The following is a 27,658-nucleotide window of genomic DNA, read 5'->3' as shown; positions in this document are numbered from 1 at the left end:
GTGAAGGGCCAACGCATTAATATTTGCACAGTGCGCTGCAGTTAGTGGGCAGTTTTTTTTTTAATAGTCTTTGTTCAAAAAACCACACGTCATGATACTATTTTATAGTCTAACAATAACAGTCAGTATGTCAAGGGTCACTGCCTTCATATTACGTGCGCAGTGTGTCACAGTCGGTGGGCAGTTTGTTATTGTTTTTCAAAAAACGGTCAAGGGCATAGAGGCTTTCAGTCAGGGCATCTAAAATCAAAACCATATTTTACATTTCTGAAGAAAAAAAACAGCTCTAATAAAGGGAAAGTTTCCTGCAGAAAAACATAAAAATGTCATCCTGCCATACACCACATGCAGTGGCAAGGAAGGCTCAGGCCATGTCCTTTATTTCTAAATGGCCGTTCTGCGACTGCTGTCAGTCAAGCATCTTCTGCCTCACAGGACGATGCGAGACCCTCTCACTGTGAGTCAAGAAGAGGTGTCAAAAAAATGAAAACCGGAATAACGGTGCCGAAAAAAACACTAAGGCAGTTGAACAAACTGTGTGTTCAGAAACATCACAAATCCCTGAGGAGAGTCTAAGTGCATCCGCGAGTGCTATCGGTGAGCCTGACCTCTCTGATACTGTACTCGTAGAGAAGCCTCCTGCCACCATTTTTGCACCCTCTGCCAATGTGGGGATGAGCAACACAAGTACAGAAAAAGCTGACAAATAGAAATTGAGGATGCTACTGTGGAAGTGCAAAAAGGGATTTGTGTAGTTGATGCCGGTGCTAATGAGGATGTTGATGATGAGGATGTTATTTGTGTTAGTCGGGCACCGTTGGAAGCAGTTCTTGCTCATTATAAGAAAGCCATTGTCATGCCTCTGCATAAACCCCAAAAAATCAATCTCTTACAGTATGTGTGGAATTATTTTTACCCAAATCCTAACAACAATTGTCTTGCCATCTTAGCATTTGTAAAGCCAAAGTAAGTAGAGCTAGGGACCTTAACCATCTAGGAACCTCCTCCCTGTTACATCATTTGGAGCGCATTCATGAAAAGTTTTTGGCAAAATCAGAAACTGATTCTAAAAAAGTAACAACAAGCAGTCCAGTTTGGGCTAGCTCCCTTCTCTCAGCTAGATACCTGCACCTTCAATTTCCACTGCACAACACATTCATCATCAATATCCTCCCTAATGATTGGAGCTAGTCCTGCATACAATGTGCTAAGGCTAATTGAGTCCTCACCTTTTCAGGATACCTCAGAAGAATCCTTGAGCTCTAGGCTTGCTGCAGAGGCTGCATCTTCATCCCAGAACGGAACCAAGAATACCAGTAGTAGTTTCATAAAACAATTGACTATTAAACAATCCTTTGCAAGAGGAATCAAGTATGACAGCTGCCACCCAGTTGCACAGCATATCACTGACGCCATGATGACTTCAATAATTTTTTAGACAAGTTAATTGAGGTCCTGTGTCCCTGCTACCAAATTCCATCTCAATTCAAGTTTACAATAGCAGCAATTCCTCGCCTATACCAGGACATTAGAAAACACCTAATTATTGGCCTACAAAATGACATTGTACTCTCTATCCACTGAATCACATGTGGACAAGCAGTACTGGTCAAAGGAGAGATTACATGACTGTGACCAAGGTCAGACTGGCCCACAGGGGTACAGGGGAATCCCCCAGTGGGCACCAATGCCTAAGGGCTCACCCCCTCCTCTAGGTATCAGGTTCAAGGCTGTGCACTTCAACTATACATTATATATATGTTACATTATACTGTACAGGAATATGGTGTATTTTCTACAATGCATTGCTGTTATTAATCTGGTATATTATTATTAGTATTTATTACATATACATTTTTAAAGTGCCCAGACCATGCACTCTCTAATGGTTAGCCAAGCCTCTGTGGAGGCTGGCTATACCTCCTCTGGAGGCTGACCACATCCTTAGGCATGGCCCCTATTACTACATTTCTCTGGGGGCCTTTCATGCACCAGTCCGACACCGATAGCAAGTATGTATTTACGTGCACTCCACGTTTCTCAGTCTGACTACCCGCTACTATCTTATCCTTCTACACCCTCTAAAAGCCGGCTTGATCCTTTATTAGTGCTGCCGCTTAACTTGAGATCCTCTGCCCGGCTCTCATTTCTGCCCTTACGTTTTGTAGCATGACATTCACAGTGATACAATGTTATTATAGACACATTTACACAGCGGACGTGCCGCCGATGCGCATTTCGCCCCTAAGGCTTTCTCAAGACTATTGGACATTCCCTTAAAAATTATGTTTGATAAGGGAGCTCTGTTATCAGAAAATCTTTTGTACAGTGTGGCAGTATCACCAAAGGTGGCACTGGTGAGCAGCAGATTCTGTGTTGGGCAGGGGAGATCCACCCACACAGACTAGAAAAGCATTGTGGGAAGATGTCTAATTGCTGCCTTGTGGAGAGAGCTCAGGTGTGGGCTGATGAGGAGGCAGACCAGTCATGCTGCTGTTGGAGACAGTCCATGTGGGACTGTGGCAGCCAGAGAGCCCAGTGAAGCTGAGCAAGCCATTGGGGGCCAGGAGGCCTGTGTCTGGATCTTGCAGGAGGCAAGGGGGGACCACAAAATCTCAAACTGTGTGACAAGAAAGCAGTGAAGCTGCAGGCTGAGGGAGCCAGGGCCTAAATCTGTAGGATACAGTGAAGGCCACCCAGACTGTATTTGTGTAGCTGTGGCAGCCAAGCCAAGCCAGGCTGGAGCCGGCGATAGACCTGCAAGAAGCAGGCAGAGACTTTGTTGGCAGACTAGCTGCACCACGATAGAGAGGGCTCAAGAAGTGAGTTAGACGCCCTAAACAGGGGCTAGGTTGTTTATTATTTTCTGTTCCTTTGTGTTGTACCTGTTTTTCCCTGCAGGAAGTAAAGCACCATCTCATTTATTTTACTTGAAAGCTGAGTGTGGACCCTCATTAAGCACCTAAACACTGCACCAATCCACCCTCTGCCGAGCTAATTACCCCCAAGATATCACAACGTTTACATTCTACTAATACCGATGTGACTGAAAAACAAAGTGGAAAGATAGGGGACAAGCTTTGTATCTAGTAACTTTGGTTGTAGAAGAGTGTGATGAAGAAAAAAAGAATAAATAATCTGAAGATGATGAAATGACAGAGCAAGATGAGAACATTTACTGAGGATTGTAAATGAAACAAAGCAGCTGACATGTTCTGCATTTGATTTTCATTTGTATGAATGTTATTACAATTTCTAACTCAGTAATAAAGAAATATAAAATAGAAATTCCAACCACAATAAATATAGATTGGAAATATTCAGGGTATTAAACTTATTCCCATTTTTTTTTTAAAGGAGAAATATTTATTTCTGATTGACATCAGAACTAGGTAATAATGTCTGCTATCTGTTTCCAATTTATCATTCGGATCTTGAGCAGAAGCCAGAAATCTCCAATCCTGGGACGCTACTTTCAGGTCATGAGGTGAATCTAACTTGCTCTTTTCCTGTGAACTGCCCGGGAACTTCTCCAGTTTTCCAATGGACAAAGAGCAATCATAGAGGAAATTGGGAAAACTCATCATCTGTGACATTTACTCCATCTCTGACAGATCACAACAAATCTGTAACCTGTAAGGTGACTTTCCCAGGTGCAACGTCTTCTACAGAGAGTTCTATAAGCCTGAATGTTCACTGTAAGTAAATACATTTACTCACAAGCATAATATTCCTACCTATTGCAGCTAATGCCTGACATTTAGCTTGGTGGCCTGTGTCATATATAATAAAATATCTTATCCCAGTATATCACGGCAATAAGTAATGTTTTGTATTGGTTATTGATGAAAATGATCTTGCTTGGTCTGTGGATCCAATAAGAGCCTGTTGCAGTGAACACTAAATGGCATATTTACTAAAGGACAATTTTTTTGTTTATTTCAAAACCGACATCATGTGTGACTGTACAAATCGCATAATAACTAGCAGTCAGTTTTAATTCCATTTGAAAATTGACGTCAATGTCAGTTGAATTTTGCAGGTGCAAATGCAGTCCTGGCAAGGCCCCCTGTGTGCTCGCCCACAAAAGGGGCATCAAAACGGACGTGGCCTCCCCTCAGGGGGGCCTGCCGTGAGTGATGGGGGCCTGGTCTCGCAGCACACCCCCTGTCTTTCAGTATCCCTAGGTGAGCAGAGCGCTGAGAGGTGGAATTGCTCGGCTGGGGCTTTTTCCAGAAGAACCAGATGGGCAGTCCGGCCCTGGACACCAGGGAGGGAAGGTTATGGTTAGGAAGAGGGGAGGGGTTAGGCTACTGACCGACAAGTGTCGGCATCCTAATTCTGTAGGGATGCCGACATCGGGACTTTGACCGTCGGGATCCTGAGCGCCGGTATCCAAAACCCAACCTGACGCGCGCATGTGTTTGTCATTTAGACTGTGCAGGTAGAGGCTGGGGGCTTCCCAGCAGCTCCTGGAGCACTGAGAAAGCCCCCAGCATGAAAAGGACAGGGGTGTGACACTTGGTCACACCCCCAAAATGTAACATATTTCATGTACTCCAAAAGGTGCACTGAGTAAAGAGTAATCTCCTTCCCTCTCGGTGTCCCTGCACACTCAGCCAATAAACAAGGGGATGTAGTCTGGAAGCCGACGGTCTAAATGCCGACCACCGGCTTCCAGACTGCTTTATCCCGACTAGGGATGAATGACAGGCATCTAAATCTAGACGCCTGTCATTTGCCCAACGTCGGGAGACCGGCACCCGGCATCCTGATCGAGCGGACGCCGGGCGCCGCAGCGGATAGCCGCAGGGCGGGAGGGTCAAGTTTAGGGCTCCCGGGGGGGACTTAGGGTTTAGGCACCCCCCCCGGGAGGTTAGGGTTAGGCTAGGGGGAGGGAGGGTTAGGGTTAGGCACCCCCATGGGGAAGTTAGGGTTAGACACCCCCCGCGGAAGTTAGGTTTAGGCAGCGGGGAAGGGGGGGTTAGGTTTAGGCACTTAGAGGGGGGGTTAGGGTTAGGCACAGGGGGGGAGGTTAGGGTTAGGCACCCCTAAGGAGGGTTAGGGGGGTTAGGTTAGTAAATACTTACCTTTAGGATGATCGGGATTTAATCCTTTGTTGGGCAACCGCTGTCGGGATTTGAACCGCCGGCCATCCAGCCGGCGGTAATACATATCACACCCATAAACAAGCTCTTTTCCACATACAGTACCAACTAGGGGTGAGCGGGTTCGGATTTCTGAAATCCGAACCCCCCCGAGCCCCCCCGATCCGAGTCCGATCCGAGTCAGGCTCGACTTTTCCCGCCTGACTCGGATCTGAAATCGAGGCAAAACGTCATCATCCCGCCTTCCGAGTCTCGCGGGTTTTGGATCCTATATAAGGTACCCGCGTCGGCGCCATTTTCTCACTCGGCTGTGGACAGTGAAGAGGGAGGGTGGGAGTTAGGGCTGTGTAGTGTAGTGTAGTGTAGTGTAGTGCTGCTGTTGTCCACTACTTCAAAGTCCATAGGGGCTGGCTGTGTTGTGCTGTGCTGCTGTTGTTAATAGGGGCTGTGTCCACTACTTCAAAGTCCATAGGGGCTGGCTGGACTGTGTTGTGCAGTCAGTTCTCCATAGGGGCTGTGTCCACTCCAAAGTCCTGTGCAGTGTCCCAGTCCTAAAGGAGTGCTGTAGTGTTGTCCAGGGGGTGCTCTGTCCATCAGGGGTGCTCCCCCCAAGTGCTAAAAAAATAATATATTTTCTGTGTTTGTGAATTGTGTGCGCAGTAGCCGCACGTGCATCAACAAAGTAGTGCCAAGCGTGCGCCTGTGTCATAAGTAAAGGGCCGGCTGGCTTGACCGTTAAAGGGTGCTGTAACCCCCGAAAGTACACTCCAGTCCAAACCAAAAAAAAATTATTTTCTGTGTTTGTGAATTGTGTGCGCAGTAGCCGCACGTGCATCAACAAAGTAGTGCCAAGCGTGCGCCTGTGTCATAAGTAAAGGGCCGGCTGGCTTGACCGTTAAGGGTGCTGTAACCCCCGAAAGTACACTCCAGTCCAAACCAAAAAAAAAATTATTTTCTGTGTTTGTGAATTGTGTGCGCAGTAGCCGCACGTGCATCAACAAAGTAGTGCCAAGCGTGCGCCTGTGTCATAAGTAAAGGGCCGACTGGCTTGACCGTTAAGGGTGCTGTAACCCCCGAAAGTACACTCCAGTCCAAACCAAAAAAAAAATTATTTTCTGTGTTTGTGAATTGTGTGCGCAGTAGCCGCACGTGCATCAACAAAGTAGTGCCAAGCGTGCACCTGTGTCATAAGTAAAGGGCCGGCTGGCTTGACCGTTAAGGGTGCTGTAACCCCCGAAAGTACACTCCAGTCCAAACCAAAAAAAAAATTATTTTCTGTGTTTGTGAATTGTGTGCGCAGTAGCCGCACGTGCATCAACAAAGTAGTGCCAAGCGTGCGCCTGTGTCATAAGTAAAGGGCCGGCTGGCTTGACCGTTAAGGGTGCTGTAACCCCCGAAAGTACACTCCAGTCCAAACCCAAAAAAAATTATTTTCTGTGTTTGTGAATTGTGTGCGCAGTAGCCGCACGTGCATCAACAAAGTAGTGCCAAGCGTGCGCCTGTGTCATAAGTAAAGGGCCGGCTGGCTTGACCGTTAAGGGTGCTGTAACCCCCAAAAGTACACTCCAGTCCAAACCAAAAAAAAAATTATTTTCTGTGTTTGTGAATTGTGTGCGCAGTAGCCGCACGTGCATCAACAAAGTAGTGCCAAGCGTGCGCCTGTGTCATAAGTAAAGGGCCGGCTGGCTTGACCGTTAAGGGTGCTGTAACCCCCGAAAGTACACTCCAGTCCAAACCAAAAAAAAAATTATTTTCTGTGTTTGTGAATTGTGTGCGCAGTAGCCGCACGTGCATCAACAAAGTAGTGCCAAGCGTGCGCCTGTGTCATAAGTAAAGGGCCGGCTGGCTTGACCGTTAAAGGGTGCTGTAACCCCCAAAGTACACTCCAGTCCAAACCAAAAAAAAAATTATTTTCTGTGTTTGTGATTTGTGTGCGCAGTAGCCGCACGTGCATCAACAAAGTAGTGCCAAGCGTGCGCCTGTGTCATAAGTAAAGGGCCGGCTGGCTTGACCGTTAAAGGGTGCTGTAACCCCCGAAAGTACACTCCAGTCCAAACCAAAAAAAAATTATTTTCTGTGTTTGTGAATTGTGTGCGCAGTAGCCGCACGTGCATCAACAAAGTAGTGCCAAGCGTGCGCCTGTGTCATAAGTAAAGGGCCGGCTGGCTTGACCGTTAAGGGTGCTGTAACCCCCGAAAGTACACTCCAGTCCAAACCAAAAAAAAAATAATTTTCTGTGTTTGTGAATTGTGTGCGCAGTAGCCGCACGTGCATCAACAAAGTAGTGCCAAGCGTGCGCCTGTGTCATAAGTAAAGGGCCGGCTGGCTTGACCGTTAAAGGGTGCTGTAACCCCCGAAAGTACACTCCAGTCCAAACCAAAAAAAAATTATTTTCTGTGTTTGTGAATTGTGTGCGCAGTAGCCGCACGTGCATCAACAAAGTAGTGCCAAGCGTGCGCCTGTGTCATAAGTAAAGGGCCGGCTGGCTTGACCGTTAAGGGTGCTGTAACCCCCGAAAGTACACTCCAGTCCAAACCAAAAAAAAAATTATTTTCTGTGTTTGTGAATTGTGTGCGCAGTAGCCGCACGTGCATCAACAAAGTAGTGCCAAGCGTGCGCCTGTGTCATAAGTAAAGGGCCGGCTGGCTTGACCGTTAAAGGGTGCTGTAACCCCCAAAGTACACTCCAGTCCAAACCAAAAAAAAAATTATTTTCTGTGTTTGTGAATTGTGTGCGCAGTAGCCGCACGTGCATCAACAAAGTAGTGCCAAGCGTGCGCCTGTGTCATAAGTAAAGGGCCGGCTGGCTTGACCGTTAAAGGGTGCTGTAACCCCCGAAAGTACACTCCAGTCCAAACCAAAAAAAAATTATTTTCTGTGTTTGTGAATTGTGTGCGCAGTAGCCGCACGTGCATCAACAAAGTAGTGCCAAGCGTGCGCCTGTGTCATAAGTAAAGGGCCGGCTGGCTTGACCGTTAAGGGTGCTGTAACCCCCGAAAGTACACTCCAGTCCAAACCAAAAAAAAAATTATTTTCTGTGTTTGTGAATTGTGTGCGCAGTAGCCGCACGTGCATCAACAAAGTAGTGCCAAGCGTGCGCCTGTGTCATAAGTAAAGGGCCGGCTGGCTTGACCGTTAAAGGGTGCTGTAACCCCCGAAAGTACACTCCAGTCCAAACCAAAAAAAAATTATTTTCTGTGTTTGTGAATTGTGTGCGCAGTAGCCGCACGTGCATCAACAAAGTAGTGCCAAGCGTGCGCCTGTGTCATAAGTAAAGGGCCGGCTGGCTTGACCGTTAAGGGTGCTGTAACCCCCGAAAGTACACTCCAGTCCAAACCAAAAAAAAAATTATTTTCTGTGTTTGTGAATTGTGTGCGCAGTAGCCGCACGTGCATCAACAAAGTAGTGCCAAGCGTGCGCCTGTGTCATAAGTAAAGGGCCGGCTGGCTTGACCGTTAAAGGGTGCTGTAACCCCCAAAGTACACTCCAGTCCAAACCAAAAAAAAAATTATTTTCTGTGTTTGTGAATTGTGTGCGCAGTAGCCGCACGTGCATCAACAAAGTAGTGCCAAGCGTGCGCCTGTGTCATAAGTAAAGGGCCGGCTGGCTTGACCGTTAAGGGTGCTGTAACCCCCGAAAGTACACTCCAGTCCAAACCAAAAAAAAAATTATTTTCTGTGTTTGTGAATTGTGTGCGCAGTAGCCGCACGTGCATCAACAAAGTAGTGCCAAGCGTGCGCCTGTGTCATAAGTAAAGGGCCGGCTGGCTTGACCGTTAAAGGGTGCTGTAACCCCCAAAGTACACTCCAGTCCAAACCAAAAAAAAAATTATTTTCTGTGTTTGTGATTTGTGTGCGCAGTAGCCGCACGTGCATCAACAAAGTAGTGCCAAGCGTGCGCCTGTGTCATAAGTAAAGGGCCGGCTGGCTTGACCATTAAAGGGTGCTGTAACCCCCGAAAGTACACTCCAGTCCAAACCAAAAAAAAATTATTTTCTGTGTTTGTGAATTGTGTGCGCAGTAGCCGCACGTGCATCAACAAAGTAGTGCCAAGCGTGCGCCTGTGTCATAAGTAAAGGGCCGGCTGGCTTGACCGTTAAGGGTGCTGTAACCCCCGAAAGTACACTCCAGTCCAAACCAAAAAAAAAATTATTTTCTGTGTTTGTGAATTGTGTGCGCAGTAGCCGCACGTGCATCAACAAAGTAGTGCCAAGCGTGCGCCTGTGTCATAAGTAAAGGGCCGGCTGGCTTGACCGTTAAAGGGTGCTGTAACCCCCGAAAGTACACTCCAGTCCAAACCAAAAAAAAATTATTTTCTGTGTTTGTGAATTGTGTGCGCAGTAGCCGCACGTGCATCAACAAAGTAGTGCCAAGCGTGCGCCTGTGTCATAAGTAAAGGGCCGGCTGGCTTGACCGTTAAGGGTGCTGTAACCCCCGAAAGTACACTCCAGTCCAAACCAAAAAAAAAATTATTTTCTGTGTTTGTGAATTGTGTGCGCAGTAGCCGCACGTGCATCAACAAAGTAGTGCCAAGCGTGCGCCTGTGTCATAAGTAAAGGGCCGGCTGGCTTGACTGTTAAAGGGTGCTGTAACCCCCAAAGTACACTCCAGTCCAAACCAAAAAAAAAATTATTTTCTGTGTTTGTGAATTGTGTGCGCAGTAGCCGCACGTGCATCAACAAAGTAGTGCCAAGCGTGCGCCTGTGTCATAAGTAAAGGGCCGGCTGGCTTGACCGTTAAAGGGTGCTGTAACCCCCGAAAGTACACTCCAGTCCAAACCAAAAAAAAATTATTTTCTGTGTTTGTGAATTGTGTGCGCAGTAGCCGCACGTGCATCAACAAAGTAGTGCCAAGCGTGCGCCTGTGTCATAAGTAAAGGGCCGGCTGGCTTGACCGTTAAAGGGTGCGTAACCCCCGAAAGTACACTCCAGTCCAAACCAAAAAAAAAATTATTTTCTGTGTTTGTGAATTGTGTGCGCAGTAGCCGCACGTGCATCAACAAAGTAGTGCCAAGCGTGCGCCTGTGTCATAAGTAAAGGGCCGGCTGGCTTGACCGTTAAAGGGTGCTGTAACCCCCGAAAGTACACTCCAGTCCAAACCAAAAAAAAATTATTTTCTGTGTTTGTGAATTGTGTGCGCAGTAGCCGCACGTGCATCAACAAAGTAGTGCCAAGCGTGCGCCTGTGTCATAAGTAAAGGGCCGGCTGGCTTGACCGTTAAGGGTGCTGTAACCCCCGAAAGTACACTCCAGTCCAAACCAAAAAAAAAATTATTTTCTGTGTTTGTGAATTGTGTGCGCAGTAGCCGCACGTGCATCAACAAAGTAGTGCCAAGCGTGCGCCTGTGTCATAAGTAAAGGGCCGGCTGGCTTGACCGTTAAAGGGTGCTGTAACCCCCAAAGTACACTCCAGTCCAAACCAAAAAAAAAATTATTTTCTGTGTTTGTGAATTGTGTGCGCAGTAGCCGCACGTGCATCAACAAAGTAGTGCCAAGCGTGCGCCTGTGTCATAAGTAAAGGGCCGGCTGGCTTGACCGTTAAAGGGTGCTGTAACCCCCGAAAGTACACTCCAGTCCAAACCAAAAAAAAATTATTTTCTGTGTTTGTGAATTGTGTGCGCAGTAGCCGCACGTGCATCAACAAAGTAGTGCCAAGCGTGCGCCTGTGTCATAAGTAAAGGGCCGGCTGGCTTGACCGTTAAGGGTGCTGTAACCCCCGAAAGTACACTCCAGTCCAAACCAAAAAAAAAATTATTTTCTGTGTTTGTGAATTGTGTGCGCAGTAGCCGCACGTGCATCAACAAAGTAGTGCCAAGCGTGCGCCTGTGTCATAAGTAAAGGGCCGGCTGGCTTGACCGTTAAAGGGTGCTGTAACCCCCAAAGTACACTCCAGTCCAAACCAAAAAAAAAATTATTTTCTGTGTTTGTGAATTGTGTGCGCAGTAGCCGCACGTGCATCAACAAAGTAGTGCCAAGCGTGCGCCTGTGTCATAAGTAAAGGGCCGGCTGGCTTGACCGTTAAAGGGTGCTGTAACCCCCGAAAGTACACTCCAGTCCAAACCAAAAAAAAATTATTTTCTGTGTTTGTGAATTGTGTGCGCAGTAGCCGCACGTGCATCAACAAAGTAGTGCCAAGCGTGCGCCTGTGTCATAAGTAAAGGGCCGGCTGGCTTGACCGTTAAGGGTGCTGTAACCCCCGAAAGTACACTCCAGTCCAAACCAAAAAAAAAATTATTTTCTGTGTTTGTGAATTGTGTGCGCAGTAGCCGCACGTGCATCAACAAAGTAGTGCCAAGCGTGCGCCTGTGTCATAAGTAAAGGGCCGACTGGCTTGACCGTTAAGGGTGCTGTAACCCCCGAAAGTACACTCCAGTCCAAACCAAAAAAAAAATTATTTTCTGTGTTTGTGAATTGTGTGCGCAGTAGCCGCACGTGCATCAACAAAGTAGTGCCAAGCGTGCACCTGTGTCATAAGTAAAGGGCCGGCTGGCTTGACCGTTAAGGGTGCTGTAACCCCCGAAAGTACACTCCAGTCCAAACCAAAAAAAAAATTATTTTCTGTGTTTGTGAATTGTGTGCGCAGTAGCCGCACGTGCATCAACAAAGTAGTGCCAAGCGTGCGCCTGTGTCATAAGTAAAGGGCCGGCTGGCTTGACCGTTAAGGGTGCTGTAACCCCCGAAAGTACACTCCAGTCCAAACCAAAAAAAAATTATTTTCTGTGTTTGTGAATTGTGTGCGCAGTAGCCGCACGTGCATCAACAAAGTAGTGCCAAGCGTGCGCCTGTGTCATAAGTAAAGGGCCGGCTGGCTTGACCGTTAAGGGTGCTGTAACCCCCGAAAGTACACTCCAGTCCAAACCAAAAAAAAAATTATTTTCTGTGTTTGTGAATTGTGTGCGCAGTAGCCGCACGTGCATCAACAAAGTAGTGCCAAGCGTGCGCCTGTGTCATAAGTAAAGGGCCGGCTGGCTTGACCGTTAAGGGTGCTGTAACCCCCGAAAGTACACTCCAGTCCAAACCAAAAAAAAAATTATTTTCTGTGTTTGTGAATTGTGTGCGCAGTAGCCGCACATGCATCAACAAAGTAGTGCCAAGCGTGCGCCTGTGTCATAAGTAAAGGGCCGGCTGGCTTGACCGTTAAAGGGTGCTGTAACCCCCAAAGTACACTCCAGTCCAAACCAAAAAAAAAATTATTTTCTGTGTTTGTGAATTGTGTGCGCAGTAGCCGCACGTGCATCAACAAAGTAGTGCCAAGCGTGCGCCTGTGTCATAAGTAAAGGGCCGGCTGGCTTGACCGTTAAAGGGTGCTGTAACCCCCGAAAGTACACTCCAGTCCAAACCAAAAAAAAATTATTTTCTGTGTTTGTGAATTGTGTGCGCAGTAGCCGCACGTGCATCAACAAAGTAGTGCCAAGCGTGCGCCTGTGTCATAAGTAAAGGGCCGGCTGGCTTGACCGTTAAGGGTGCTGTAACCCCCGAAAGTACACTCCAGTCCAAACCAAAAAAAAATTATTTTCTGTGTTTGTGAATTGTGTGCGCAGTAGCCGCACGTGCATCAACAAAGTAGTGCCAAGCGTGCGCCTGTGTCATAAGTAAAGGGCCGGCTGGCTTGACCGTTAAAGGGTGCTGTAACCCCCAAAGTACACTCCAGTCCAAACCAAAAAAAAAATTATTTTCTGTGTTTGTGAATTGTGTGCGCAGTAGCCGCACGTGCATCAACAAAGTAGTGCCAAGCGTGCGCCTGTGTCATAAGTAAAGGGCCGGCTGGCTTGACCGTTAAAGGGTGCTGTAACCCCCGAAAGTACACTCCAGTCCAAACCAAAAAAAAATTATTTTCTGTGTTTGTGAATTGTGTGCGCAGTAGCCGCACGTGCATCAACAAAGTAGTGCCAAGCGTGCGCCTGTGTCATAAGTAAAGGGCCGGCTGGCTTGACCGTTAAGGGTGCTGTAACCCCCGAAAGTACACTCCAGTCCAAACCAAAAAAAAAATTATTTTCTGTGTTTGTGAATTGTGTGCGCAGTAGCCGCACGTGCATCAACAAAGTAGTGCCAAGCGTGCGCCTGTGTCATAAGTAAAGGGCCGGCTGGCTTGACCGTTAAAGGGTGCTGTAACCCCCGAAAGTACACTCCAGTCCAAACCAAAAAAAAATTATTTTCTGTGTTTGTGAATTGTGTGCGCAGTAGCCGCACGTGCATCAACAAAGTAGTGCCAAGCGTGCGCCTGTGTCATAAGTAAAGGGCCGGCTGGCTTGACCGTTAAGGGTGCTGTAACCCCCGAAAGTACACTCCAGTCCAAACCAAAAAAAAAATTATTTTCTGTGTTTGTGAATTGTGTGCGCAGTAGCCGCATGTGCATCAACAAAGTAGTGCCAAGCGTGCGCCTGTGTCATAAGTAAAGGGCCGGCTGGCTTGACCGTTAAAGGGTGCTGTAACCCCCAAAGTACACTCCAGTCCAAACCAAAAAAAAAATTATTTTCTGTGTTTGTGAATTGTGTGCGCAGTAGCCGCACGTGCATCAACAAAGTAGTGCCAAGCGTGCGCCTGTGTCATAAGTAAAGGGCCGGCTGGCTTGACCGTTAAAGGGTGCTGTAACCCCCGAAAGTACACTCCAGTCCAAACCAAAAAAAAATTATTTTCTGTGTTTGTGAATTGTGTGCGCAGTAGCCGCACGTGCATCAACAAAGTAGTGCCAAGCGTGCGCCTGTGTCATAAGTAAAGGGCCGGCTGGCTTGACCGTTAAGGGTGCTGTAACCCCCGAAAGTACACTCCAGTCCAAACCAAAAAAAAAATTATTTTCTGTGTTTGTGAATTGTGTGCGCAGTAGCCGCACGTGCATCAACAAAGTAGTGCCAAGCGTGCGCCTGTGTCATAAGTAAAGGGCCGGCTGGCTTGACCGTTAAAGGGTGCTGTAACCCCCGAAAGTACACTCCAGTCCAAACCAAAAAAAAATTATTTTCTGTGTTTGTGAATTGTGTGCGCAGTAGCCGCACGTGCATCAACAAAGTAGTGCCAAGCGTGCGCCTGTGTCATAAGTAAAGGGCCGGCTGGCTTGACCGTTAAAGGGTGCTGTAACCCACAAAGTACACTCCAGTCCAAACCCAAAAAAAAATTATTTTCTGTGTTTAGCCGCACGTATATATCAAATCGATATAACATAAATGGAGGACCAAACTTTCTCCGATAAAAATATAATAGAGAAAGATCAAGAACCACTTCCTCCTAGTGCTGAAGCTGCTGCCACTAGTCATGACATAGACGATAACATGCCATCAACGTCGTCTGCCAAGGCCGATGCCCAATGTCATAGTAGAGGGCACATACAATCCCAAATGGCAAAGTTCAGGAAAATGACCTTGAAAAAGACATTTAAATCAGCTGAAGAGAAACGTAAACTTGCCAATATGCCATTTACGACACGGAGTGGCAAGGAACGGCTAAGGTCGATTCCTAGTATGTTCATGACTAGTGGTTCAGCTTCACATGACGATGGAAGCCCTCCTCACACTAAAAAAATCAAAAGAGTTAAGCTGGCAAAAGCACAGCGAAGAACTGTGCTTTCTAAGAAGATATCACAAATCCCCAAGGAGAGTCCAAGTGTGGTGGTGGTTGCGATGCCTGACCTTCCCAGCACTGGACGGGAAGAGGTGGCTCTTTCCACCATTTGCACGCCCCCTGCAAGTGCTGAAAGGAGCACCCATAGTCCACTTGCTGATATGCAAATTGAAGATGTCACTGTTGAAGTACAACAGGATGAGGATACTGGTGTAGCTGGCGCTGAGGAGGAAGTTGGCGAGGAGGATTCTGATGGTGATGTGGTTTGTTTAAATCAGGCTCCGGGGGAGACAGTTGTTGTCCGTGGGATGAAAAAGCCCATCACGGTCATGCCTGGGCAGAAGACCAAACATTCCACCTCTTTGGTCTGGCAATATTTCTATCCAAATCCGGACAACAACTGTCTTGCCATATGTACCATATGTAAAGGTGAAATAAGTAGGGGTAGGGACGTCAACCACCTAGGAACATCCTCCCTTATACGGCACCTGCAGCGCGTTCATAAAAAGTTACTGTCAAGTTCAGAAACTTTGGCTAAGACCGTAAGCAGTCCAGGGACACCTAAATCCCGTTGTCCTGTTGTATCCAAGCGCCTGCAAACCACACCGTCAACTCCCTCCTCGTCAATTTCCTCCTTAGTTAGGATCGGAAGTAGTCCTGCAGGCCATGTCACTGGCATGACTGACTCTCCTATCCGGGATTCCTCCGGAGGATCCTGCATTGCTACGCCTACTGCTGCCGCTGCTGCTGTTGCTGCTGCTGGGAGTCGTTCATCATCCCAGAGAGGAAGTAGGAACACCACTACTTTTACTAAACAATTGACCCTCCAACAGTCCTTAGCGAGGAGGATGAAGTACGACAGCAGTCATCCTGAAGCAAAACGTATAACTGAGGCCTTGACTGCTATGTTGGTGTTAGACGTGCGTCCGGTATCCGCCATTAGTGCAGTGGGATTTAGACAATTGATGGAGGTAGTGTGTCCCCGGTTCCAAATCCCGTCTAGATTCCACTTCACTAGGCAGGCGATACCGAGACTGTACAGAAACGTCAGAAAAAGTGTCCTCAGTGTCCTGAAAAATGCTGTTGTACACAATGTCCACTTAACCACGGACATGTGGACAAGTGGAACAGGGCAGACTAAGGACTATATGACTGTGACAGCCCACTGGGTAGATGTATCACCTTACGCAGCAACAGCAGCAGCGTCACCAGTAGCAGCATCTCAGAAATGCCAGCTCGTTACAAGGCAGGCTACGCTGTGTATCACCGGTTTCAGTAAGAGGCACACCGCCGACAACCTCTTAGAGAAACTGAGGGAAATCATCGCCCAGTGGCTTACCCCACTTAGACTCTCCTGGGGATTTGTGATATCTGACAACGCCACCAATATTGTGCGGGCATTACATCTGGGCAAATTCCAGCACGTCCCATGTTTTGCTCACACAATAAACTTGGTGGTGCAGAATTTTCTGAAAAGCGACAGGGGCGTGCAGGAGACGCTTTGGGTGGCCCGAAAAATTTCTGGCCACTTTCGCCATTCAGCGACTGCGTGCCGAAGACTGGAGCGCCAGCAAACACTCTTGAACCTGCCCCGCCATCACCTGAAGCAAGAGATTGTGACGCGGTGGAACTCAACCCTCTATATGCTTCAGAGGATGGAGGAGCAGCAAAAGGCCATACAAGCCTATACATCCACCTATGACATAGGCAAAGGAGGGGGTATGCACCTGACTCAAGCGCAGTGGAGAATGATTTCCGTGTTGTGCAAGGTTCTCCAGCCCTTCGAACTTGCCACACGTGAAGTCAGTTCAGACACAGCCAGCTTGAGTCAGGTCATTCCCCTCATCAGGCTTTTGCAGAAGCAGCTGGAGAAAGTGAAGGAGGAGCTAAGACGGAGCGATTCCGCTCGGCATGTGGGACTTGTGGATGAAGCCCTTCATTCGCTTTGCCAGGATTCCAGGGTGGTCAATCTGTTGAAATCAGACCACTACGTTTTGGCCACCGTGCTCGATCCTAGGTTTAAAGCCTATGTGGTGTCTCTCTTTCCGGCCGACACAAGCCTGCAGAGGTGCAAAGACCTGCTGGTGAACACACTGTCAGCTGAAGCGGAACGTGACACGTCAACGGCTCCTTCTTCATTTTCTCCTGCAACTGGGGCTGCCAGGAAAAAACTTAGGTATCCTAAGCAACCCGCTGGCGGTGATGCAGGGCAGACAGGACCAAGTTTGGACATCTGGTCCGGACTGAAGGACCTGGCAACAATTTCTGACATGTCTACTGTCACTGCATATGATACTGTCACCATTGACAGAATGGTGGAGGATTACATCGGTGACAGCATCCAAGTAGGCATGGCAGACAGTCCATACCTGTACTGGCAGGAAAAAGAGGCAATTTGGAGGCCCCTGTACAAACTGGCTCTATTTTACCTGAGTTGCCCCCCCTCCAGTGTGTACTCCGAAAGAGTGTTTAGTGCAGCCGGGAACCTTGTCAGCGAAAGGCGTAGGAGGTTGCTTCCACAGAATGTGGAGAAGATGATGTTCATCAAAATGAATTATCAGCTCTTCCAGGGAGACCAGCCTCCAGAAGGTACAGAGGGACCTGTGGTGGTGGATTCAAGTGGGGACGAGTTAATACTTTGTGAGGATGAGGATGTACACACTGAAGAGGGTGAGGAATCGGTGGATGAGGAGGATGAGGATGACATCTTGCCTCCATAGAGCCAGTTTGTGCAGGGACACATTAATTGCCAGCTTGTTTTGTGGGGGCCCAAACGAACCAATCATTTCAGCCACAGTTGTGTGGCAGACCCTGGCGCTGAAATGATTGGTTTGTTAAAGTGTGCATGTCCTGTTTATACAACATAAGGGTGGGTGGGAGGGCCCAAGGACAATTCCATCTTGCACCTCTTTTTTTTCTTTGCATTATGTACAGTTTGGGGCCTAGTTTTTCAAACTGCCATCCTGTCTGCCACTGCAGTTTCACGCCTAGATGGGTCACGTGTTTGTGCCGCCCACTCGTGTCGCTTAGCATAGTCATCCAGCTACCTCGGTGCAACGTTTTGGACATAAAAACACTATTGTGAGGTGTGAGGTGTTCAGAATAGACTGGAAATGAGTGGAAATTAAGGTTATTGAGGTTAATAATAGCATAGGAGCAGAAAAACCTACAAATTCTGTGATTTTAGCTGTTTTTATGCTTTTTTAAAAAAAAATACAGATCCAAAACACAAAACCCAGAACCCAAAACACGGAAGGGTGGTTTTGGCAAAACCAATCCAGATCCAAAACACGAAGAAAGATCCAGATCCAAAACCAAAACACAAAACACGAAAAGTGGCCGGTGCACACCCCTAGTACCAACCAATCAAAATTTATAAACAGGATTGGGGGGGGGGGGTTACATCACATGTGATGTCTTGCAAAATGCATTTTCATACATTATAAGCTAAAATCTCTATAGTCTCCCTCATGGGAACTTACTCTCTAATAAAGCAAAAAAAGTATTCTAATGCTTGATGATGCAAAAATACTGCGGGATTTTGAGAAACATTATAACAAAAAAGAAAACTGTATAACTCCAACATTAACTCAAAATCTAACCCGACATTAAATTCTGTTGGTGTTGAGCACTATGGTACCTTATAAATCAAATCGATAATATATTCTGTGGTTTGTGTTCCAAACTACAGGGCAGATTTATCAAAGCTTGGAGAGAGATAAAGGACCTGATTCACACTCGGTCGCTAAGTTGCGCTCGCTCGCTCTTAGTGATTTTCATCCGACTGCGCATGCATATAAATCACAGTGCGTGTGCGCAAGCCAGTCTTTGCGATCTGTTTTTGGTTGCTCGTAAGCCACTATCAGGTCGCTACTTTGAGTGACAGACAGTGCCATTTGTGGGTGGTAACTGGGGAAGGTGCTTGTAAACGGGGGAGTGGTGTTGCCGGACGCAGGCATGTCTGGCCGCCAAAATGCTGTTTAAAGGCCGTGTATAATTAGCAAAGTAGCGTCATTGTCACGTCACCTGCATGTATTTCAGACCGCAATGATCGCTGTGCTTGCGGCGGGTTAAGGCAACCTCAAGGGCTGCGAGCAGCTTCGATGGCTCTCGATGGTCCTGATTAATATTATATTTCCCTGAGATGACGTGTGTTGAGAGTGGCAAGGGGGCGTCTTTATACACTTGCGAGCGCACTTTGCCGTAGCTCGCTAAAACATAGTTGGCTTCCTTATGTGACGCAGTGCGAGCACCTCATTTAAATATCCGGCCCCTTTTTGCCAGCGAGCTGGTCTGAATGAGCTCCAAAGTCCCAACCAATCAGCTATGTGTTTGAAAAATAACAGGAGCTGATTGGTTGGCCCTTTATCTCTCTCCATTTTATCTCTCTCCACGTCTTATGGCATCTAAGCTGGTGTCTGCCAGTTTTAAAATCATCTATTAACCTGTTACATACTATAGGACATCCTGGTCATACTCATATTTTGTAATGCTCATAATTTTGGCCCTGATTCACTACAGATATCTATTGCGATAGCGTACATAGATGACCGATTGTAGCGCACTGCGCATGTGTTTGCATCGCAGTATGCATGCGCATACACAGAACTGTGATCGCACTGCAAGCACGCAGCTCACATAAAGCTATCGCAGAGTGAGTGACGGGAGGTCAGCGTTTTGGGGTGGTGTTGGGGATGTGGTTGGAGAAACGCAGGCATGCCTGTCCGTTTATACGCCGTTGAATGGGCGTGCATAAATTAGCCACTGCGCCGGCATACGCAGCTTCAGTGCTTACTGCGTGCGACAAGGTTAGCATATTGTGAGTAAAGTCAGGCCTGTTGTAATTGTGCGTGAGAAGCCGATGTTACTCGATGTTCCCGATGTATAGGCAGGACTGCAAGGTACAGTATTACGGATGTGAGATAGGGGACCTAGGCGTCTCTATGCTGGCTGTGCGACAGCATTGTGATTACATGCATTAGCATATTTTCGCAAACAGATCTGCATGCATAATCACAGCCGCGATCACAATAGCGATCCGTAGAGAATCAGGCCCTTTGATCTGTTTCTCATCAGCTTGGATTGATGTAGAGGGGCCTGTTGTCCATTATTCTGTGTAGCATTTATTTTCTTTAATGTAAATAAAGTATTAACAGGAAATGAAATTCAGTGTTGTAAAAGTTCCACCAATGCTGTCTCATTGCAGATCCACCTAGAAAACCAGATATCAACTTATACGAATTTAAAGGTATGGTAATATGTCTGTTTTAATTAGAGATGAGCGGGTTCGGATCTAAGAGATCCGAACCCACCCAAACTAAGGGGATCCGAGTTGGATCCAAGCCGGCTCGGATGTTTCCGCCTTACTTGGATCTCTGACATCGAGGCAAAACCATAGAGACGAAATCTTGCGGCTTGCGAGCCATTTCACTCCATCTGTGGAGACTGAACAGGGAGAGTGGGTAGTGTAGGGCTGGGGAGAGGTGCTGTGCTGTCTGCTGTGTCCTGGGCTGTTGCTGATCCATCAGGGCTGGTATTATGCTGTCTGCTGTGTCCATCTGGGCTGTTGCTGATCCATCTGGGCTGGTTTTGTCTGCTGTGCTGTCTGCTGCGTCCATCTGGGCCCAAGTTCTGGACACTGTGTGTGTGTGCATGTTAGGCTTAACTGCACAAGTTCTAGCAAGTCGGCAACGCAACCTAGTGCTGCCTGACTCCAGTCGTCTTCAATCTGTGCTCTGGGCTCAAGTTCTGGAGTTGAAAAAAAATAAAAAAGAATTGTCTTTTCTTTCTAATAATTGTCTGTGTGTCTGTGCATGTTAGGCTTAGCCGAACAAGATCTAGCAAGTCGGCAAAGCAACCTAGTGCTGCCCGACTCCAGTCATCATCAATCTGTGCTCTGGGCCCAAGTTCTGGAGCTAAAAATGAATTGCCTTTTTTTTGTAATAATTGTCTGTGTGTCTGTGCGTGTTAGGCTTAGCCGCACAAGATCTAGAAAGTTGGCAATGCAACCTAGTGCTGCCCGACTCCAGTCATCATCAATTTGTGCTCTGGGCCCAAGTTCTGGAGCTGAAAAAAATAAAAAAGAATTGTCTTTTCTTTCTAATAATTGTCTGTGTGTCTCTGCGTGTTAGGCTTAGCCGCACAAGATCTAGCAAGTCGGCAAAGCAACCTAGTGCTGCCCGACTCAAGTCATCATCAATCTGTGCTCTAGGCCCAAGTTCTGGAGCTAAAAATTAATGGCCTTTCTTTTGTAATAATTGTCTGTGTGTCTGTGCGTGTTAGGCTTAGTCGCACAAGATCTAGCAAGTCGGCAACGCAACCTAGTGCTGCCCGACTCCAGTCGTCACCAATCTGTGCTCTGGGCCCAAATTCTGAAGCTAAAAAAGAATTGTCTTTTTTTTCTATTAATTGTCTGTGTTTCTGTACGTGTTAGGCTTAGCCGCACAAGATCTAGCAAGTCAGCAGTGCAACCTAGTGCTTCCCGACTCCAGTCGTCATCAATCTGTGCTCTGGGTCCAAGTTTTGGAGCTGAAATAAAATAAAAAAGAATTTTTTTTTTTCTAATATTTGTCTGTGTCTGTTCGTGTTAGGCTTAGCCACACAAGATCTAGCAAGTCAGCAACGCAACCTAGTGCTGCCCGACTCCAGTCGTCATCAATCTGTGCTCTGGGCCCAAGTTTTGGAGCTGAAATAAAATAAAAAAGAATAGGTTTTTTTTTTCTAATAATTGTCTGTGTGTCTGTGCATGTTAGGCTTAGCCGCACAAGATCTAGCAAGTCGGCAACGCAACCTAGTGCTGCCCGACTCCAGTCATCATCAATCTGTGCTCTGGGCCCAAGTTCTGGAGCTAAAAATGAATTGCCTTTTTCTTCTAATAATTGTCTGTGTGTCTGTGCATGTTAGGCTTAGCCACACAAGATCTAGCAAGTCAGCAACGCAACCTAGTGCTGCCCGACTCCAGTCGTCATCAATCTGTGCTCTGGGCCCAAGTTCTGGAGCTGAAATTTTTTTTTCTTTTTTTTGTAATAATTGTCTGTGTGTCTGTGCGTGTTCGGATTAGTCGCACAAGATCTAGCAAGTTGGCAACGCAACCAAGTGTTGCCCGACTCCAGTCATCATCAATCTGTGCTCTGGGCCCAAATTCTGAAGCTAAAAAATAATTGTCTTTTTTTTCTAATAATTGTCTGTGTGTCTGTGGTGTGTTAGGCTTAGCAGCACAAGATCTAGAAAGTTGGCAATGCAACCTAGTGCTGCCCGACTCCAGTCATCATCAATTTGTGCTCTGGGCCCAAGTTCTGGAGCTGAAAAAAATAAAAAAGAATTGTCTTTTCTTTCTAATAATTGTCTGTGTGTCTGTGCGTGTTAGGCTTAGCCGCACAAGATCTAGCAAGTCGGCAAAGCAACCTAGTGCTGCCCGACTCCAGTCATCATCAATCTGTGCTCTGGGCCCAAGTTCTGGAGCTAAAAATGAATTGCCTTTTTTTTGTAATAATTGTCTGTGTGTCTGTGCGCGTTAGGCTTAGTCGCACAAGATCTAGCAAGTCGGCAACGCAACCTAGTGCTGCCCGACTCCAGTCATCACCAATCTGTGCTCTGGGCCCAAATTCTGAAGCTAAAAAAGAATTGTCTTTTTTTTCTAATAATTGTCTGTGTTTCTGTACGTGTTAGGCTTAGACGCACAAGATCTAGCAAGTCAGCAATGCAACCTAGTGCTTCCCGACTCCAGTCGTCATCAATCTGTGCTCTGGGTCAAAGTTTTGGAGCTGAAATAAAATAAAAAAGAATTTTTTTTTTTCTAATATTTGTCTGTGTCTGTTCGTGTTAGGCTTAGCCACACAAGATCTAGCAAGTCGGCAACGCAACCTAGTGCTGCCCGACTCCAGTCGTCATCAATCTGTGCTCTGGGCCCAAGTTTTGGAGCTGAAATAAAATAAAAAAGAATAGGTTTTTTTTTTCTAATAATTGTCTGTGTGTCTGTGCATGTTAGGCTTAGCCGCACAAGATCTAGCAAGTCGGCAACGCAACCTAGTGCTGCCCGACTCCAGTCATCATCAATCTGTGCTCTGGGCCCAAGTTCTGGAGCTAAAAATGAATTGCCTTTTTCTTCTAATAATTGTCTGTGTGTCTGTGCATGTTAGGCTTAGCCACACAAGATCTAGCAAGTCAGCAACGCAGCCTAGTGCTGCCCGACTCCAGTCGTCATCAATCTGTGCTCTGGGCCCAAGTTCTGGAGCTGAAATTTTTTTTTCTTTTTTTTGTAATAATTGTCTGTGTGTCTGTGCGTGTTCGGATTAGTCGCACAAGATCTAGCAAGTTGGCAACGCAACCAAGTGTTGCCCGACTCCAGTCATCATCAATCTGTGCTCTGGGCCCAAATTCTGAAGCTAAAAAATAATTGTCTTTTTTTTCTAATAATTGTCTGTGTGTCTGTGGTGTGTTAGGCTTAGCAGCACAAGATCTAGAAAGTTGGCAATGCAACCTAGTGCTGCCCGACTCCAGTCATCATCAATTTGTGCTCTGGGCCCAAGTTCTGGAGCTGAAAAAAATAAAAAAGAATTGTCTTTTCTTTCTAATAATTGTCTGTGTGTCTGTGCGTGTTAGGCTTAGCCGCACAAGATCTAGCAAGTCGGCAAAGCAACCTAGTGCTGCCCGACTCCAGTCATCATCAATCTGTGCTCTGGGCCCAAGTTCTGGAGCTAAAAATGAATTGCCTTTTTTTTGTAATAATTGTCTGTGTGTCTGTGCGCGTTAGGCTTAGTCGCACAAGATCTAGCAAGTCGGCAACGCAACCTAGTGCTGCCCGACTCCAGTCATCACCAATCTGTGCTCTGGGCCCAAATTCTGAAGCTAAAAAAGAATTGTCTTTTTTTTCTAATAATTGTCTGTGTTTCTGTACGTGTTAGGCTTAGACGCACAAGATCTAGCAAGTCAGCAATGCAACCTAGTGCTTCCCGACTCCAGTCGTCATCAATCTGTGCTCTGGGTCAAAGTTTTGGAGCTGAAATAAAATAAAAAAGATTTTTTTTTTTTTCTAATATTTGTCTGTGTCTGTTCGTGTTAGGCTTAGCCACACAAGATCTAGCAAGTCGGCAACGCAACCTAGTGCTGCCCGACTCCAGTCGTCATCAATCTGTGCTCTGGGCCCAAGTTTTGGAGCTGAAATAAAATAAAAAAGAATTGGTTTTTTTTTTCTAATAATTGTCTGTGTGTCTGTGCATGTTAGGCTTAGCCGCACAAGATCTAGCAAGTCAGCAACGCAACCTAGTGCTGCCCGACTCCAGTTGTCATCAATCTGTGCTCTGGGCCCAAGTTCTGGAGCTGAAAAAAAATAGAAAACAATTGTCTTTTTTTTGTCTAATAATTGTCTGTGTGCGCACGACTGCCCATGTGTGAATTTTGTAACCGCACCTTGGCTACACTATTGGTGCTTGTGACACTTCTTCAAGACCACAGAAAATATGGAGGGCTGTCACATGACAAGGCAAAAAACCACAGGTTGTAGCTGCCGCCAGCAGTGCAAGGCCGTCAACTTTCTCGTCCTCTATGAAGGTCCATGCCCCAGGGCTTAAGTCACGCCATTGATATGGTAAAGCTACTTTTGCAGAAGTTAAGAAAAAAAAATTGAAAGGAAGTTTGCCTTTAGATAAATAAAAAATTGGCAATATGCCATTCACTTCACAAAGTGGCAAGGAAAGCATAAGACCTGCTGATTCTGATAGCACTTTGGAAAAAAAAACTGTTTGCCCTGAGAAATCGAAATCACAAATCCCCGAGGAGAGTGCAAGTGTGTCTGCGGTTGCCATGTGTGAGCCAGACTTAAATACTAGTGTACTGGAGGATCCTCCAAGTTCCAACATTTGTGTGCCCTCTGTAAATGTGGGGAAGGGCAGTCAACATCTTGCAGATGTAGTCATCGAGGATGCTTCTGTGAAATTGCACATGGAGGAGGAGGATATTTGGTAGTTGAAGGTGATAAGGATGATGAGGATGTTGATGATGAAGATGTTGGTGATGAGGATGTTGATGCCGAGGATGTCCTTTGTGTAAGCAAGGCAACAGCTGTTGCCCGTGGATTGAAACCACCAAAGCCCATTGTTGTCATGCAGGGACAAAAGACAAATAAATCCACTTCTCACGTGTGGAATTATTTCCATCCCAATCCAGACAACAGTTGTCAAGCCATATGTGACCATTGCCAAGCAAGAGTTAGTAGAGGGAGGGACCTAAACCACCTAGGAACCTCCTTGTTACTTCACTGGGAGCGCATTCATCAAATATCAAAGTGTACGTCGCCAAGTTGCAAAACTCAAAACGTAACAAGTCCAGTGTCGCCTACCTGCTCCCTCTCTGTGAGATCCAAGCGCCTTCGATCTCAACACCAACACCTGCATCATCAACATCCTCATTCGTCATCGGGAGTAGTCCTGCTGCATCCAATGTTGGTATTTGAAGCATGATTGACTCCTATACGTGATTCCTCAGAAGGATCCTTGAGGACTACGCCTGTTGCTGCTGCTGTTGCTGTAAGTGCATCTTCATCCCAGAAGGGGACCAGGAGGAAGACTACTTGTAGTGTATCCTCCAAAAAACAATTAACTGTCAAACAATCATTTGCAAGGGCAAACAAGTATGACAGCAATCACACAGTTGCACAGTGGATTACTGACGCCATAACAGTTATGCTGGTATTAGATGTGCGTCCAGTATCCGCCATTACCGCAGTGGTGTTTCAACAGTTAATTGAGGTCATGTGTCCTTGCTACCATATCCCTTCTAGATTCCACTTCGCTAGAACAGCAATTCCAAATCTGTACAAGGACATTAAAAAAACCTTATTTATGTCCTCAGAAATGCCGTTGTACCAACTGTCCACTTGACCACTGATATGTGGACAAGTGGGACATGGCAAACTAAGGATTACATGACTGTGACAGCCCACTGGGTAGGTGTATTGCCTACAACAGCAACAGCAGCAACATCTACCAAAAGACAGCTGATACAGAGACAGGCTACTCTTTGTATAACTGGTTTCACTAAGAGGCATATCGCTGAGAACCTCTTAGAAAAACTCAGGGAAATCATTGCTAAATGGCTTACCCCACTTGGACTCTCCTCGGGATTTGTGATTTCGGACAATGCCACCAATATTGTGAGAGCATTACATCTGGGCGATTTCCAACACGACCCATGTTTTGCTCACACAATTAATTTGGTGGTGCAACATTTTTTTAAAAATGACAGGGGATGCTCTCGGTGGCCCCCAAAATATCCGGGCATTTTAGACATTCGGCGACCGCTTGTCGAAGATTGCATGACCAGCAGGTACTGTTAAATTTGCCTTGCCATCAGCTGTAGCTGAGGTAGTAACTCATGCAGAGGTAGTAACTCAGTGGAATAATACCCTCTATATGCTTCAGTGGATGGAGGAACAGCAACAGGCCATCTAGTAATGGACCACTGACAAGGCTTTTATTATTTTCCCAAGATGTGGGTGGCAGTGTGTGATACCAGCTTGTAGGCCCCTTTAGCGCTGGTTCCGACAGCGTAATGACAACCCACAATTGTATTGTCATTTCAGATGAAATAGGCTATGACATAGGCTGTGGAGGGGGAATGCACCTTACTCAAGGACATTGGAGAATAATTTCCGTTTTGTGCGAGGTTCTCAAACCCTTTGAACTTGCCACACGTGAAGTTAGTTCAGACACTGCCAGCTTGAGTCAGGTCATTCCCCTCACCAGACTTTTGCAAAAGCAGCTGGAGAAACTGAAGGCAGAGGTGAAATGGAGCGATTGCACAAAGTATGTCGGACTGGTGGATCAAGCTCTTGATTCACTTCACCAGGATCCAAGAGTCGTCAATCTATTGAAATCTGAAAAATATATTTTGGCGACCATTCTGGATCCTAGGTTTAAGTCCTACCTTGTGAGTTTTTTTCCAACAGACTGAAATCTAAAACTGTGCAAAGAGCTGTTGGTAAAAAAATTGTCAGCTGCAGTCACACGTGAAATGCCATCATCTCCTCCTTCAGTTTCTGCAGCTGCCAGGAAAAAACTAGATTTTCCTTACAGAATGCCTGCTGGTCATGCAGATCGTTCACAAAATAATGACATCTGGTTGGGCATGAGAGAACTGCCTACTAGTGACATGTCTTCTACCATGACTATGTGTGATGCGGTCTCCATTCACAGAATGGTGGAGGACTATTTCAGAGATAACATCCTAATAGGCATGTCAGACAGTCCCTTTCTGTACTGACAGGAAAAATAGGCAATTTGGAGTCCCATACACAAACTGGCTTTGCATTACTTAAGTTGCCCACCCTCCAGTGTGTACTCTGATAGAGTTTTCAGTGCAGCTGGCAACCTTGTCAATGATCGGCATAGGAGGTTACTTCCTCAAAATGTGGAAAAGATGATGTTCATTAAAATGAATTACAAATTCCACGAGGAAGACCTTTACCAACAATTACATCAAAAAATTACAGAGGCGCCTATGGTGGATTCCAGTGGGGACGAATTAATATTGTGTGAAGGAGAGGATGTACACACTGATGGGGATGATGAGGACGATGACAACTTGTAATGTAAAGCCAGTTTGTGTATGGGATCATTTTAATTTCCATGTCCAATGCACATTGGGAGCTTGTTTTATGGGGGTCCAAACAAACTAAAATCATTTCAGTCACAATTGGCAGTCCTTGTCGCTGAAATGATTGGTTTGTTAAACTGTCCTGTTTCATATACAACATAAGGGTGGGTGGGAGGGCCCAAGGACTATTCCATCTTGCACCTTTTTCCTTTCCATTATGTGCTGGTTGGGGCATTGCTGCCTGACATTTTAAATTAATTTTATGGTTGGTTTAGGAACCAATGATTTGTTTTTAAATTAATTTATTATCAATTTTACAGCCAGGGTACCAATGAATTTCTTTTTATTAATTATTCAGCCAGGGTCTGCATCCAATGAATTGTTTTTAAATTAATTTATCAATTTAACAGC

The 27,658-nt window shown here is 46.3% G+C and overlaps 1 protein-coding gene across 1 annotated transcript in view; it reads left to right on the top strand.

The window, feature by feature from the left end:
* The window catches only part of LOC148451005 (sialic acid-binding Ig-like lectin 13), an 81,114-nt gene that overhangs the window by 19,497 nt on the left and 33,959 nt on the right, over positions 1-27,658 (top strand). Inside the window, exons 3-4 of the mRNA XM_088462401.1 lie at positions 3,440-3,698; positions 19,863-19,904. Of these exons, the coding sequence (XP_088318527.1) occupies positions 3,440-3,698; positions 19,863-19,904 (301 nt within the window). The remainder of the gene's footprint in view (positions 1-3,439; positions 3,699-19,862; positions 19,905-27,658) is intronic.

This window comes from Taudactylus pleione, unplaced genomic scaffold (genome assembly GCF_031769625.1).
Source record: "Taudactylus pleione unplaced genomic scaffold, aTauple2 ptg001224l, whole genome shotgun sequence".
NCBI classification, from domain to species: Eukaryota; Metazoa; Chordata; class Amphibia; order Anura; family Myobatrachidae; genus Taudactylus; species Taudactylus pleione.
Note: the sequence above shows the minus strand (reverse complement) of the source record. Positions and strands in the feature narration are given on the sequence as shown.